This window comes from Chironomus tepperi, unplaced genomic scaffold (genome assembly GCF_022539635.2).
Source record: "Chironomus tepperi strain 1889 unplaced genomic scaffold, CSIRO-AGI_Ctep_v1 contig_176, whole genome shotgun sequence".
In the NCBI taxonomy this organism is placed as follows: Eukaryota; Metazoa; Arthropoda; class Insecta; order Diptera; family Chironomidae; genus Chironomus; species Chironomus tepperi.
In genome coordinates this window covers 454130-470366 of record NW_027226298.1, presented here as the reverse complement: position 1 = coordinate 470366, position 16237 = coordinate 454130, and the positions used below count along the sequence as shown (strand labels likewise).

The 16237-nt window shown below is 31.4% G+C and overlaps 4 protein-coding genes across 4 annotated transcripts in view; 1 reads left to right on the top strand and 3 right to left on the bottom strand.

Moving 5' to 3' along the window:
* Window positions 1-4895, bottom strand: part of LOC139089216 (uncharacterized protein DDB_G0283357-like) — a 35707-nt gene extending 30812 nt beyond the window's left edge. The window contains exon 1 of the mRNA XM_070638686.1: window positions 4692-4895. The gene's annotated coding sequence lies outside the window, so the exon portion shown is untranslated. The remainder of the gene's footprint in view (window positions 1-4691) is intronic.
* A 5453-nt stretch (window positions 4896-10348) lies between these two features.
* Window positions 10349-14163, bottom strand: LOC139089212 (periodic tryptophan protein 2 homolog). The gene is made up of 6 exons (XM_070638681.1): window positions 14058-14163; window positions 13882-13994; window positions 13603-13826; window positions 11767-13430; window positions 10682-11292; window positions 10349-10607 (listed from the first exon to the last, which is right to left on the bottom strand). Exons 1-6 carry the CDS (start codon window positions 14073-14075, stop codon window positions 10427-10429), a joined length of 2811 nt encoding a protein of 936 aa, XP_070494782.1. The 5' UTR covers window positions 14076-14163; the 3' UTR covers window positions 10349-10426.
* Window positions 14164-14266: 103 nt separating this feature from the next.
* LOC139089224 (splicing factor YJU2) lies at window positions 14267-15499 on the top strand. The gene is made up of 3 exons (XM_070638696.1): window positions 14267-14418; window positions 14490-14664; window positions 14724-15499. The coding sequence occupies exons 1-3, from the start codon at window positions 14335-14337 to the stop codon at window positions 15416-15418; spliced, it is 954 nt and encodes a 317-aa protein (XP_070494797.1). The 5' UTR covers window positions 14267-14334; the 3' UTR covers window positions 15419-15499.
* Window positions 15500-15603: 104 nt separating this feature from the next.
* Window positions 15604-15915, bottom strand: LOC139089199 (histone H4). Its single transcript, XM_070638664.1, has one exon. It carries the CDS (start codon window positions 15913-15915, stop codon window positions 15604-15606), a length of 312 nt encoding a protein of 103 aa, XP_070494765.1.
* Window positions 15916-16237: the final 322 nt, after the last annotated feature.

Sequence of the window (16237 nt, the reverse complement as noted above, 5' to 3'; positions counted from 1 at the left end):
CGAAAAACTCTACACGTGTAGAGTAAAAAATTTGATAAGTTCAAATTTACACGCGCAGTGTTATTATTTCTTAAAGCTAAAAAAAAATTTATTTCTTGTCTTAACTATAATTTTATCTTATCAAATTAGATTAATAGAATTTTTTTCAATGAGAACAGCTACGAAGTTGTGTGATCGCATGATGGTGAGTTGAGTGATTAAGAATGGACAAAGTTTTTTGGATTTTTTAGAAAATGAGAACTTAGATATCATATTTTTGTGCTACGTAAGAGCTCGTGCCTCCTATCAATAAGATTTAATCTCTTATAACATTGAACAGGTAAGGTGTTTGAAAATAGTAATAAATCTTCTGATTATTACCAGCAATAATTTTTGGTCATATCATTCCTCAGTGATTAGGCGATTTTTTGGCCTATTTTGTCATGATGTTTGTTGAACTGTAAGCAAGCAGTGGAAAATTCAAAAATTTTAATTGAATATTGTTGAGAATATGTTAACGGGTGTTTTATATTCAAATTATATTTGCAACTAGAGTTAGTTGATTCCACCCTTTTATGTTTGTTAGTCCCCTCTTTAGAAATGTTTATTTTTTTTTCAATCTTCAAACAACAAAGATCTTAGGTAAGAATTTATAAATTCCTTCATTTACAAGTTACAGAAGTGATTCCAACAACGTTCTATTGTTGAATAAAGATCATTCTAATTACATGGAATCTTAATCATAACTTATTTCGGATAGTAAAGTGAAAACGAATTGACAGTGATTTTAAGGAAGATTTCAAATAATTCTAGAAAGCAGACAACAAATCCTAAATTAAACTATTCCTAGAACTTAAGCTAACATACGTATTTCTAAACAGAAATGTTCAGTACAGCAAGTTAAGATAACATGACGAAATACAAAAACTTTTTATAAAAGTCATCATCACAAGTAGAAACCGAATTTACGCTATCAGTCATCCGCATTTAACAGTCACCATACGCCGGAAAAAAAGATCTACGATCGGTTTTTATTTAGACTGCAAGAATTTTAAAAAGTTTGTTTTACATTTGTCGCGCGTGGAACGAATTAAGAAATAAGTATTGAAAAGTTCATATCAGTTGAGAAGATTATTGTATATACAATTTTTTAAGCAACAGGAATAATAAAACACACTCGAAATGAGGCACGTTGCAAAATTAGTTGAGGTAGAACAATATCTGTTTGTACCGAAAACAACAAAAAAAAAGTTATATATATATACTGATAAAATAAACACTCTTCCACGTGTAGCACCTTGATAAGAGAAAAGAAACTTTTTTTTTCATATCGAGCAGTGACATATAAAGTTATTCTAGAATGCGATGATAAGGTTCAACTCATTTTCTCGTACCATCGGATCACATATTAGAGTAGATCAGTTCCGACCAATACGAAAATGCGCAAAAAATCACGTATTAAACGCGCCTTTTCGAGGGTGTTTGTTAACATCGATAGGAAATAATATTCGATACATTGAACTTTGGTATGGCTCTAAACACGAGAAGGAAGAATGAAAACCGAAAAAAATAAATTATTCTGGGAAATTTTGATAACATCGGGTTACCTTGAATGCTCATATCACTTGGAAATAATTAAAGTAGTGAGTGAGATAATAAATGAAGGATAAAAAGAAGTATAATAACACGAGCTATCTAAGGAGGCACGTTGGAAAATAAGTTGAGGTAGAGCGACACTTGTATATATACAGATGATCATTTACAGTATTTTCAAAGTGATAAGAAGCACAGAATTTGTGATATCACAAAAATGGAGACGCATTTGAGAAAGGAACAACATTTCAAGATTGTACTAGAGAAAGCTTTGCATTAACAATGTGTGCTTCTACATCTTCGATGAATAGTTTGTCTTTTAATAGTTTTATTAAGTTTCTGTTTGTCGTAATTATTTGATCAGGCCAAAATAATGATATAAAATTCAAATTCTCATTTGCCGTTGAAAACTACATGATCAGGTCTACTTTTGAATAAATCAGTGGTGGGCAACCTGTGTGCCGCAGCACATTTTGGAAATGCCATGAATAATATGTATGCGGTTTCAATCGAGGTTTACCACCAAGATGTGCCGCAAAAAATAGGTTGCTCACTACTGGAATAAACAGTCCACAATGAAGCTTTTAAATGACAGAAGTAAAAACCGCATCTATCCAGAAAATTAGTTTTCAATTTAATAAAACTGTCATCATTATAATAATTAAAACAGACAGCGTCATAATTCACATACAACCATTTTGTTTTGTTTAAATAATTTTCAGATATGGAAACCATTATTATGTTCTACAGATACAGAAACTATGACGTGAACTTTGTGTATTCACGTTAATACAAGCATTCCGGGACGCAGTTTTATTTTTATTCCAAAAAGAGAACGCTAGGCTCGTGTTTTTTTTTAATGGAACAAACACCTCGTGTAGTGAATATGTTCTTCAAAAAGACCTTGATAACAAATGTTTGACCAGAAAGTTCCTTCAAAAGAATTAAGGTTGGTGGGAACTAATTTCTAAGGTGTTGCGACAGATGTTGATGATATTGATGTTGATGTTGATCTAATTTTCTGATGAGTCAAAACAAAGAAAACTAATGACTTAGCAAAGAAAAACAAGTAATCCATTTATGTGATAGACCTTAGCAATTTGCAACACTTGCAATTAATTTTACAATTAGTGTCACGTTAATTAGCTCGTTAAAAACAAAGAAGGTACTTAAAAATAATTCTAGTTATATTACAAATACCCCGAACAGAACAACGAGTTTACTAGGGCAATGCTAAGTCGTCGTATTAACGGTAAAATTCAAAGTTGCCCTGATGGCATCGTGACGGTTGATTAACGGTATATAATCCAGTTCGTCGGATTATGCCACTCGGGAATCATGAAATAATTCAAGTCATACCAACTCTAATGAATTTTATACTTCAAAAAATCAATGATAAGGTTTATTAAGAATCGCGACTTCGAAACTTTGTGTACGTGAGTTTTATCTTAATCTACAATTTCCTCCTAACAGAACCAACTTAAGCTTTATAAATATTATTTCAAAAATTAAAGATTTAATTGAGATTAGGCTGACTAATGTAAAATGGGATTCGTGGTATCCAACATGAAATTTTTGATTTTTTTTGGGAATGAGACTTTGGACTTCAAAACTTTATATTTTCATGCATCTATATCTTCGATGAAATTAGAAGGTTAGCTAAAAATATGGAATTAAAGCTAGTTAAAACCCACAAAAATGAATCCAGAAGATAAATTATTAGCCGGGGATTCCCAAAAATTATAGATCAAAGTCCATTTTTAATGACACTTAGCAATACCATCAATATTTTTAATCACTTAACTTTAAAAGATAAACGCATTTTATTGACGTGTCTAATCTTCAAAGCGTACGTGCAAAAGTTGAAGAGTTTCAGGTCATAACTGGATTCTGTTGATTCTTTTGAACTTTATTGGTTTGCATTGCAAAAGAAGTCTAGAATTGGTGAGTGAATTGAAATTTTAACTAATTAGGACCAACGGCAGCTTAATTTAGGTTAAAAATTTGCAAATTTCTACTAATTTTTCTCAATTTTGACCATAAAAACACTTAAAATACCAAAAATGCAGCTTAATACCAGAACAAAAAGTCAATTTCAAGAAACTATCTCCCATCAACCCAAAAAGAATCCAACAAGTCTGAGATTTCTCTTCAAAACTTAATGGCACCCGCCTGTATACCGTAGTAGTAAAAGCAAAAGAAAGAGGAACTACAACAACAACAACAGTAACAGAAATATTAAAATTGAGAGAAGATATTCACTACATATACATCACAGTATATCTTCTGCTGACACTTATTTTTTTGGATAAAAGAAATTCTTTTGAAAATGAAGAAAAGAAATGTGAAAAAAAAAGTTTTTTTAATGGCAATATATGTTGGTGTGGCTGTGTGGCTCAGAAGAGAAATTGAAGAGCATATTTTTAACAGTTATGTTTCTTTTCATATTTCGGTGAAATTTAGAACAAGCACTTTAAGCACCTTTTCTTAAACTTTCTTTCATTTCTCTTAATCTATCTCTCATTCATTTTACGTTTCTTTTTCGCTTTGTGCCTTTTCATCAAGACACTCTCTGCACTGGCACTGAAGAATTGGGTTAGAAATTTCTTTTCTTCACTATTATTATTATTTTTATTATTTATATCATTTTTAGTGCATTCTCCCGAGTTGAAAAGTCACTTAAGCTTGCGGTTTGTCGATCAGTTCATCTGTCTTCAAACCAGAAGCTTAATCTCAAGCAAATGTAATTGTAATTAAGAACTCCATATGGATTGCAATGTCAATATTTACATTGCATAAAAAGGGTGTTCAACTATGTACAATAAATATTATTCAAATCTCAAATGAACGTTATAATTCTTGACTTTAATTTTCTCAAAGAAACTAGAAGCTTTTCCTTGTAAAATGTAAGATTTAATCTAAAAAGCTGTAAAATTCCCGGTTTATTTCACAATATCCCGCAACAATTCTAAACTAGGGAAAATGCACCTTAATTCCGCGCTCACTCAAACTTCATTACTTCTTTCTTTTGTCGTTACTTTTTCTTTTTGGCTAGATTCTATTACCTCAACTCCGGTCCGAAAGAGAGAGATTAAATAGAAATTAACTTGGTAACTTACACGGTAAATAAATATTTTATTGATGACACAGCACTAGGTAGAATTAAAATTAAAAACTATAATTAAGTACTCTTGTTATCACTGAAATTTATATATATTTATGTCTAATTCATTAATTGTTTATTTAGAACTTTTTATAGGATCCAATTTCGTATGTATGTCAATTCCTTACAGTGCGCAATCGAAATAAGAAAAGCTCTATCGTAGCTCTAATTGAAGAACAGATTGTAGAAAACATTTTACATTTTATTTCTATATTATTTTATTTTTTTTGTTCGAGCGAGACTCTCGAGACACGAAAATGTGAAGAAAATTTGTTGTCATATAGACTGTATGTATGTACATGACGATAGAAAGAAGAAGACATATACAGCTGAGTGAGTAGTATAGACGAATTTGCCGAAGAATCATCGTTTATTCTCAGAAGAATTCTTCTCTCGGAAGAACTACTTCTTATTCGGGCGACTCTATATATATAAAATAATTTCCTTCATACCTTTGGCAATTGCTCGATTACGTTATTTTGATAAGAGTCACACTCACAAATGATAACAGAAGTTTTTTTTTTTGAGGAATTGAGGGTATTGTGTATGAATATTCGGTACCGATGTATATATCGTAGGCAAACAACTTCAATTTTATTTCTGTTACTGTATTTGTATCAATTTGCCTGTTCAGTTACACGACATAAGGAAGATAAAAAAAAGAAAGAAAAAGAAATGAAAACATATGGAAGGGCTTATTGCATATGCAATCATTTCTATTCAGCTACTTCTTTTCTGTTTCATAAACAGGTGTCAGTTCAAAGCTCTTACAAATGTGCATCTTTATTTATTTTTAGACACATTCTAGCATATGTAAAAATAAGAAATATTTTGTGAAACGACAGTCGTGACACAGTTACGCGATTAGAACAAATAGAAAGAATGAATGAAAATAGAATTACATTTTGTGTGTCATTGAGCGATGAGCACAACGAGAATGAGATAAAAATAATGAGTCTTAATTTTTCACAAGATATATCTTCTAAGATAATTTTTTTTTATTTTATAAAGATTGCGACACACGATGTGATGAATAGTGCTCGGTGATTCTTCGGCTTTTAGACAATATTTTTCTTTTCATTTATTGCTCTATAATTTAAGGAATTTCTTCTGCATCAATATAGCTTTCATCATAAATGAACATGAAAAGCCGTTAAAAGTTTTGAATTTAGAGCTTTTGGAGTTGAGCTTTTATGTTACTGAAAGCTCTTTTATTTTGAATGTTTGTGAGCTTTGATAAAGTTGTGGAATGTAATTGATATCAAATTCTTGCTGATTAAATGTGATTAATTTAGGTGTGGATGGATATTAAGTATTTAAATTTGGTAATTATTGTTTCAGAGTAGCTTTGAATTTGTTTCTTAAGAATATCTAATATTTAAATTTAAAAATGGTATTTTTTTAGGTTTTAATAAATCCAATAGTCAGAAACCCCGAGCAGCATATGGTGGATATTACGGCGCCGAGACAGTGAAAACAATGCCGATGGCACGCTGCATCAAAATTCATTCAAATTTACTGTCAAGGCATCGTCACATACAACCAACTTGTAGACTCATTCACCACCCTGTGCTCCTCGGTCACAGCATCAAATCTTTGCCAAGCATAATAAAAATATTCAATTCAAACTTTTTTTTAACAACTTTATTTCTATATGCAAATTGCAACAATGCCACAGCATATCTCTTTCCTTTTTTAGAACTTTTTAATTTATTCTATGTTAAACTTTAGTGACTATAGCCTATGACAACTGAATACAAAATATATACAGCGATTAAAATTCCATTAAGGTTCCCTGATTTTTTTTTAATATCCGGATATTAACATTTCTGTACCATTTGAAAATGGCTAACAAGGATTATGATGAATGTATTAAGATTTGCATTTTTATTGAAAATTGTTCGTACCAAAATGTTTATGGTTGTCGACTTTTAATGCTTCTGATTTTTGAAGGAATTTTGGATTTTTTGACTGTTCTGACTGGCAGGTTGGAGATGGTTTAGGTCGGGTTGCTGATAAACAATGCTCAATATTTTGACTACAATTTGCTTGTATGGAAGCTTTTTACAGCTAATGTATTTAACCCTACTCTACATGGTCTCTAACCTAATTTAATTCCTGATAAATTTCTTCAATTTTGGCACAAAATATTAGAAAATTGAAAGGATTGCAACTACTGTTTATGACATAATGAATGCATTTACTTCAAGTGCATAAATATCTACATCATGCATTCTGCATAGATGTGCTTCATCTCCTAAAATTATGACGAACACTCTTAAGTGACAAGTGTAATAATTTACAGAACTTTTTAATGTATAAAATGGATTACAGGCATCGACTTTAGTAAATTCCTTCTACTCTCTTAATTCATTCCCTTTTTCAACGATTTCCTTTTCAAAGTCAGTGAATGTAAAACAGTAAATATAAATATTAAGTTATTATGCTTTCCCGAAATCCTTTCCGAAAACTTTTCCGGGACCGGGACGGGATCGGGACGGGACCGGGAAATCCCGGGATTTCCCGAAAAAAAAGTGCTATAAAAATACAATATTTTAATGCTTTTTTAGAGTTTTTAAGCTTAATATGTATTTTCAAAAATTTAATGATGGATTTAAATATTCAGAACTCTTGAACCTGACTAGTTTTAAATGATTTTAAAATAGAATAACACTAAGAAATTCTGATTTTAACTTTCATATTCAGCGTTTATATGGTTATGAAGAAACAAATCTTAGTTACGAGAAATAATCTCTAATATTTGTAACCAATTTAAAAAGCGTTGAAGCTTTAAATTTTTAAAAACCTCAAATTTGAAGAAAATCGATAGTTTTATTTAAAAAGGTTTGTTTGATTTGGATTTATATTGTTTGCCACTGCATTTTAGAACAAAAATCAGTAGACCAAAATAAATTTTAAATTTTCAACTTAAAAACATTCGAAATACGAATTTATAGCTCCTTATTTTGTGTTTTATGATAAAATTATATAATTTATTTTACTTTTAAATTTTTGGTTATAAATTAAACGTTTTTTATTTTTTTTTTCTTCTTTTGTTAAGAGTTTATAAGAATTTTTTTTTAAACCTGGACCCGCGGGACCAGTCCCGGAAGATTTTCGGGACTCGGGACGGGACAGTCCCGGGATTTCCCGGTCCCGGTCCCGGTATCGGGAAAGCATATAAGTTATGCAAAACTGGCAAAAAGCCTAAGGATTCGGTCTTAAATGACGTTTGTCGTCGAAGAACGAGGAAAATGGAGATTTAGGAAGGAAGTTTTGGAGAGTATAAGTTCATAATAAGAAGAACATCCTTACGGATTTGATAAATAAGATGTTTATTCTATGAAATTCTAAATCAGACTAAAATATTCATATGATAGGGTCAACGACTGTAAACCTGATGGTCATAATTCATGAATGCTCCCTTATGCAAAGCTTTCAGTCAAAAGAAGAAATAAAACGTTTCATCGCCAATTAAATCGTTTTGCATTAAAATCCCTTTTTTTAAGGAATTACGGATGTCCTGTGATCTCACATTCCTCTTTATTTTTATTAATTCATCCCTTTTTTTCTCGTCTGACGATATTGAATGAACTCAAATATATCTTCTGGAAAATTAAATTGAAGATGAAAAGGTTCTCTTATGTGCGAGACGTTTATCCAAGAAAATCAATCCCTTTCCCATTCAATTAATTCTAAATGTGTCAATATTGACACAAATTTAATTTATTTCCCTCTTTGATGTGAAAATGTTAATTTTACTTCATTCCTGAATATGATCCACATATGACACCCACATTCGTGATAATATGTGCTAATTAATTAATTTTTTTTTTTTTTGGTTGCCCATAAGTATTTATCACCGAATCACACGTTTTTCTGTGCATGTTTCTTTCCATATTTTATATGTATCGTGGATCTGATATAATTATTTAAATTAAAATGAAATAAATAGCTATCTACCTGCCTTTAACTTCAACGTTTTCATTAATTCAGCTCCTTAATTACATCTCTCATCACTTGTCATTCATGGTCGTTTGACGCACAAAAAAATAAATGATAATGAATTCCTAGATTAAATTAAATACTGACAAAAAAGCAGAAATATTGTTGATATTTTTAAATGTCAAAGGTAACTATGGAATTGATGAAAATTCAAATAACGAATGAGGTTTTAAGCATGAATAATTGTTAGAAATTTTCAGAATTTTTTCAAAAATAACCACTTGATGTTTTATAAATTATTTATCGACAAATTCGAATTAAAGCTTCTGAGAAGTTTGATTGCTTCCATTTAATTTTTGAAGCTTCCGTTAGAAATTTGAATTTCTGATGCTTTCGTTAAAATTTTGAATTTTTCGTTAAAAATTTAAATTTTTGATTACCGTTAAAAAATTTGAATTTCAAATTACCGTTAAAATTTAAATTTTAAATTTCAGTTTTAACTTCCTTTAAGACTGTTGTTGGGATTCTATTTTGATTTCTATGACAATAATCTGCACGTAATTGTATAATCTTACACGAGTGAGTAATAATTCAATAAAAAACAAATTTTTACTACAATAAATAAAATATCGAGCAAATTCCTAAGCATAAAATCCATTTTATGCCACACCATCCAGCATCATTTGCATAATTTTTTAATGTAAAATTCAGCATTAGACTCACACATCGTATCCATAAGAAAATATTCAAGTAAGTGACAATAATGTTCCATACATAAACATCACTTCCATTAAAAAAAAAAAGAGGGTTGTGTATGCTCAAATAATAACATCAAGCCATAACGACATAAACGTCAAAAAATTAATTTCTATGAACGATCTACACGGATTGATGCGGCTTATTGCGTTACGTGTGATATGAAGTAAATCATAATTTAATATCATACAAAAGTCACTGAATATTTCCATGTCAGAAAAGCTTATCAAATTAAATAAATTTTTATACCATTACAATTAGCATCGTGGAATTGCTAAATGAGAATGAAATTGCAATTGCATTAATGTCCACTGTAATTAACATTATTACTGTAATAACAATATTCCAAACCAAAGATATGCATACATGCTGCAAGAATAATAAGTTTTACAACTCAAAAGAGCAATCAAAGATTTAAGAAGACTGGAAGTGCTTGTGTAAATATTTTCTGAGAGAGAGAATTACTGGAAGTAAGGCAAAGAGAGCGGTCAAAAAGCTCTCTCGAAAGCTTTATATACATTGGAAGTAGAATCCTTTAAGATTTTTGGCATGTGATTAAATTTGAGGATCATTCATTTATTATGTAAATGATATGAGACGGGTATATGATTTAAAGGATGTCCTTGAATTAAGACGGATATGAATAATATATGACAAAATAATTGACATGATTGAGTAGTCAACTAGCACCCCGAGTAGCACTATCGTACAAAAGCTATTTAAAGCCAAAATGTCTACAAATTCGAACTAGGACACACAGTCTGTAACTAAATTAACAACGCAGAATCTACTAAATATCAACAGCAATTTACTAAACTTCCACCACATCCCCTAAATGTATGTAATATAGCCATACCCAAAAATATGAAGAAACGTACCTGTGTATAAATCCCTTCAATAAACATTGTCATATATGTAAGAAAATTCAGCAACATATAAATTTATTTCAATTAAATTTTGGAATTAATTTCATTAACATTTAATGTCTAGCTACTCCTCCGATGTATCATCATCAATATCGCTCATATTTTCATCAGAATTACTATATTCATCTTCCTTATTTATTGTGTTGTTAATTAACATCATTTCATCGTCTACGTTCTCTGTCTCATTAATTTTGGCTTGTGACATCTTTTTGATAACACGAATTGTATATTTATTGAAATCACATCTGTTGAGGATAAAAAAGAGACATACATTAAATGAATAAAACATAAAATCGGATTAAGTATGTGTATATCTTACATTCTATTCAAGCTATCGTATTTTCTGCTCAAATTCTGATGTAAATTTATAAGAACTTGCGAGTCTATTAATTCATTTTTCTGTCCAAATTTCGTAAGCAGACTGCACGTCCATTTCAAATAGAATTCAATATGCTGTGAACTCAACATTTTCGATATGAATTCAGCAGTACGATGAACAAATATTTCAGGCATTGAATCAAGCACTAAATCAATTTCTGCATGTGGAATTTGTTCAATTATTTCTTGTATGAGTGGATGTTCGTTTAATTTTAGTGCCATTATTAAAGCTCCTGAATATTCTTTCTCATCTATTAAATTTCTTGTTGCTTTTGGCGTCACTTCCACAGACATTTGAAACGGATCAAAAATTATGCCTTTGTCAAGTGAATAAATGAGAAGACCTTCGGTTGAGGCCGCTGCCCATTGTTGATTATTTGGAGAGAATTGTAAACAATTTACTCCTACTTCTGGCTTGAAATTTCTCGATGCAATATCATTCTTTAATGTTCCGGGTAATTTGATCTTTATGTTTCCACCTTCAAGTTTGTCACGCTCTTCAATAAGTGCTAAGTTACCAAATTCTGTCATATTACGACGATTCACAAATTCCTAAATAAATTTAATATGATTAATGTCAATTCTCATTCATTGCATGTATGTTATTAAAGCTTATTTTCTTCATAAAGTATGAAGCTTTAATGTACAACCTAATGTACATTTTTATCGAATTTTAACGGATTACAAAAATTTAAATTCTCAATGGTTTTCAAAAATTCAAAAATTTTAACGGTTTTCAAAAATTCAAATTTCAAGCTAATTTCAAAAATTTAAATTCCTAGCGGTTTTCATGATTTAATGATTTAATTTAATTTGCGTAAGCATTTAACTTAATGTTTATAGAAAAGTCAAAGAAATTTTCAAGAAAACCAAGAGCTTCTAGCATACTCATGCAACTCCTACACAATAAATCAAAATGTTAGAAAAGTTAATGCAATACACAAAATTGTTCTTAGAAAAGTACGCAAAAATACGTAAATCAGCATTCCAAAAAAAAAATGAATTAGTTACAGACAATTTACTCACCAACATTCCATCAAGACTGAGATTTTGAGTAATTTCAAATTTCTTCAATAATAATCCCTCCTTAACATGATATATGCATACGTATTTACTCTTTCCACCCGCCAAAATGCATTCACCGTCCGATGAGTAAACGATTGACGAAAAATATTTCGATTCAAAACTCTTTTTTGATGTTATGACATCACCATCTGACATGCCATATCCAATATCCTTTTTACATTCAATTGAACACAATTGCTGTGATGTTTTGACATCTAATATGCTTATATTGCAATTTAATGTAGCTATTGCAACTTCCTCTCCACTCGGTTTAAATGTGACACAAACGACATCGGACATCATGTTAACAGTCTCATGATCACTTGAATTTTCAAGGCAATTCCAAATTTTTATTTCATTTTCCCAATCACCAGACACTAGAGTCGATGACGTTGAGCTAGGTGAAAAGTCGAGTGTCATAACTGGAGCTTCATGTCCTGAGAGTACTTCCAGCAATTTTCCATGTTTCATTGACCATAAATAAATATCAAAAACATCTTGTGCTCCAGCCGCAACAAATTCACCAGAGTAATCGATTGAGACGCAACTGAATTGGACGAGTTTCGGTGCTGTTAAGGTTCTGAAATTTCTGTACCGAATCATATCGAATGCTCTCACAGTTCCGTCCAATGATGCACTTACGAAGAATTTTTTATTTCTACTAAAGTCAACAGCTGTTACGCCACTTGTGTGCTCAGAAAATGTCAATATACAGAAACCATTTGAGACATTCCATACTTTAACTTTTCCATCATATGATCCAGTAACAAGGAAATTTCCATCTGATGAATATGTTAAGGAACTCATAACATTGCTATGTCCTTGTTGCTTCATAATATATTGCTCACTCTGCCATTCCCATACGAGCAATTGTCCAGCACCGGAAACACCAAGTCCAATCCAATCTCCATTATTATTAAATGTCACTGTATCGACAGCATAATCGGAAATATTAAGAGAATGAATCATGGATACATCTGGCAATTCATGAAGATAAAATGCTCCTGTCGAATATGCAGTCACAAGTAGTTTTAATTTTTTGTGGTAACTTGCTGACGTTAGCTTTACATTGCTATTCTCTTTCTTCAATTCATCCATTAAGTAATGCCTGACAATTTTGTTGTAGTAGAATTTCCTCTCCTTTGCTGCTTCCATGATTATTTTACCTTGCTTGTCTCTTCCTGTGTCGTTGATTTCCTCAATTTTTTCAACTTCCGGATCCTCCTCAATTTGATCTTCTTCGTCGGAGCTGTCATCCTTTTGCCTTTTCTCTTCTGGTTCCTCTTTGACAAAGTAAATTTCTTGTAAGTCTTCAGCTTTCATGCTGCATTCCCATCTCGTCATTTGACCATTTCTACTCACGACAATTGCATCTAATGAATTTTCTTCAAAGAAACATCCAATAATTGAGTCTGAGTGACTGCTTAATATGACAGTATTGAAATCTTCCAGTAATTTTACAGAGTAGATTTTGGCACAATTGTCTCTTGATCCGACAATAATGAATCGGGAATCAAATGACCAATCTAAGTAAGTTTTCTCTCCTTGGCTGTCCTTGAAAATTCTGTCAATTACGAATGAATTGAACTGTCCAGTTATAATTCCTGGTGTTTTGAAGATATACACTGTGGATGAGAATTGAACGACATATTAGAAATTGTGTGGATGTACTCTTATCAATTTAAATTAATCTCAGGATTAATCGCTGGATTTAAATAAATCTCAGGATTAATTTTTGCAAAATTAAGGAAAATAGCTCTAGATGCAAATCTAGCAAGATAATAAGCCACAACTTACCACATTCTTCAATGCAAATACCAAATAACTTTCCGTCAGGACTAAATTTAATGAAGGTAGGCTCTCGATGAAATTTGTAAGTATGAATTACTGTTTGACTAAGAGTACTGATCATAAAAGTCTCTCCATTTTCGTTTGAAGCTACAATCAGACATCCATTTGGCGAAACATCCAGTGCTGTAAAGTTGTAGTTACTTTGTACTGCTAATGTGTTGGTTTTGTTGCTGAAAATTAAATTATTAATTAGATTATGTGATGATTAAACTTAATTCAACTTACTTTTTTAAATCAAAGATCGTCAATCTGTTTCCAACAGGGCTAATGACTGAATTTCCATCGGAACTGAAGATTATATTACCTTTCCGGTAAACTGTTCCAAGCAAATTGTTGAACTAGAAAATAAATCACGTTTAAGCTTAATCTTTTTATGAAATTCAATGCCATGTTGATATTACCTTATACGCAAACTTCATTTTGAGGTTTTTCTTGTTAATTAAACTTTTAATCGATTAGATTCCTTTTAAAAAAAAATATTTTTAAATTTGTCAGAGACTTCACGTGTTTCAAGAAGTAAATAAAAACAAAATTTTGAATTTCAAAAAGCCGTTATGCATTTTCAATCTTGTAACGATCTTTTCAAATTCAAATCATCAAAATAAAAAATCGAGTCTTCACAGATTTTTATTTACAAAATAAATTTTTCATTAATTAACCAGTTTTTAAGCACTTAAAATGTCTGAAAGAAAAGTTTTAAATAAATATTATCCACCGGATTTCGATCCATCGAAGATTCCACGTTGTAAACTGCCGAAAAATGTAAGTATTGCAAAATATTCCGAAATTACAATAAAATCTTAAATTAATCAATATTAAATGCTTAATTCTAGCGACAATACACAGTTCGATTGATGGCACCATTTAATATGCGATGTGCAACTTGTGGAGAATACATTTACAAAGGAAAGAAGTTTAATGCGCGCAAAGAGGATGTTGAGAATGAGACGTACTTGGGAATCAGAATTTATCGTTTTTACATCAAATGTACAAGATGCCTTCAAGAAAGTATGTATTTAATTAACTCATTATCAATTATATAACGTAACTAACAAGATCTCCTTCAGTTTCATTTAAGACAGATCCACAAAATACAGATTATGAAATTGAAGCAGGAGCGACGCGAAATTTTATGGCACTTAAATTGGCGGAAGAGCAAGCGCTGAGGGAATTACAAGAAGCAAAAGAGGAGGAAGCCAATAATCCAATGAAACTTTTAGAAAATCGAACAGAACAGTCCAGGAATGAAATTGAGCTGCTTGAATCTTTAGAGGAACTGAAAGACTTGAATCAAAGGCACGAAAACATTGACTATGAAGCTCTTTTACATCAGTACAATCCAAAAGAGACAGTCCAGCAACGAGAAGAGCGACTTGCAAAATTAGATGAAGAATATATTAAAACTATCAAATTTCAAGGCAATGGAAGTGGTTCAAAACGTGTAGTAACTGAAGAAATTATCGAAGATGTTAAGGATGACGAGGAAGTTTCTAAGAAGAAACCGAAAATTGATAGTTTTGCGCCAAAACTTCCGAAACCAATCAGTAGTAAGAAACCTTTAGTTCTTGTCAAGAAAAAGGAACCTGCAGCATCAGCTTCGTCGAAGGTAACAATCTCAACATCAACTAGTTTTACAGCATCTACAGATAACACAAATGTACCATTAAAAGCAAACGACGAACAGACAAATAGTGCAAAACCGTCAGGACTTTCGCTTCTATGTGACTACAGTGACTCAAACTCCGATGATAATGATGACTAAAGTAAGTTCTACGAATTATTTTTAAGCGTTTTATAATCCCTACTATATGAAATAAACGAGACTTAGTTAATTCACAAAAAATCGCGAATACCCAGTTGTTAAAAATAATTTTCTTTATAAATGTAAATGGCGGTCTTGAAAAAGACCATTTGATATAAGTTGTTGATGTTGATGGAGTATGGAATTTAACCTCCGAAACCGTAGAGAGTACGTCCTTGGCGTTTCAATGCATAGACAACATCCATAGCTGTGACTGTCTTTCTCTTGGCGTGTTCAGTGTATGTGACTGCATCACGGATGACATTTTCCAAGAAAACTTTCAAAACACCACGAGTTTCTTCATAGATCAAGCCTGAGATACGCTTGACACCACCACGACGTGCTAAACGACGGATAGCTGGCTTTGTGATTCCTTGGATGTTATCACGAAGAACTTTACGATGACGCTTTGCGCCTCCTTTTCCTAAACCTTTGCCTCCTTTACCTCGTCCAGTCATTTTGTATTTTTAGTATATTCTTACTTCTTTACACGACAAACGGTGAAACTTGAATGATGCCAATGCATGAAATTCACTCTCTTTATATACATTCTCTCACCTTCCCCTCTCACATCATTTTTACATCAATTTCTCTCATTTCACCCAATTTCATTAACTTTCATCTTCCCGAATTTGAAGAACTAAGCAATACGAAACTTATTCAAGCTGTTTCCAAATGTTTGATTAATTAAATTAACTGATATTCAGTGAATTCATCGAAATTTTCTCATTTCCCCTGAATTGCTCTCTCCCCACCACACAAATACATGTTCGCGCCATA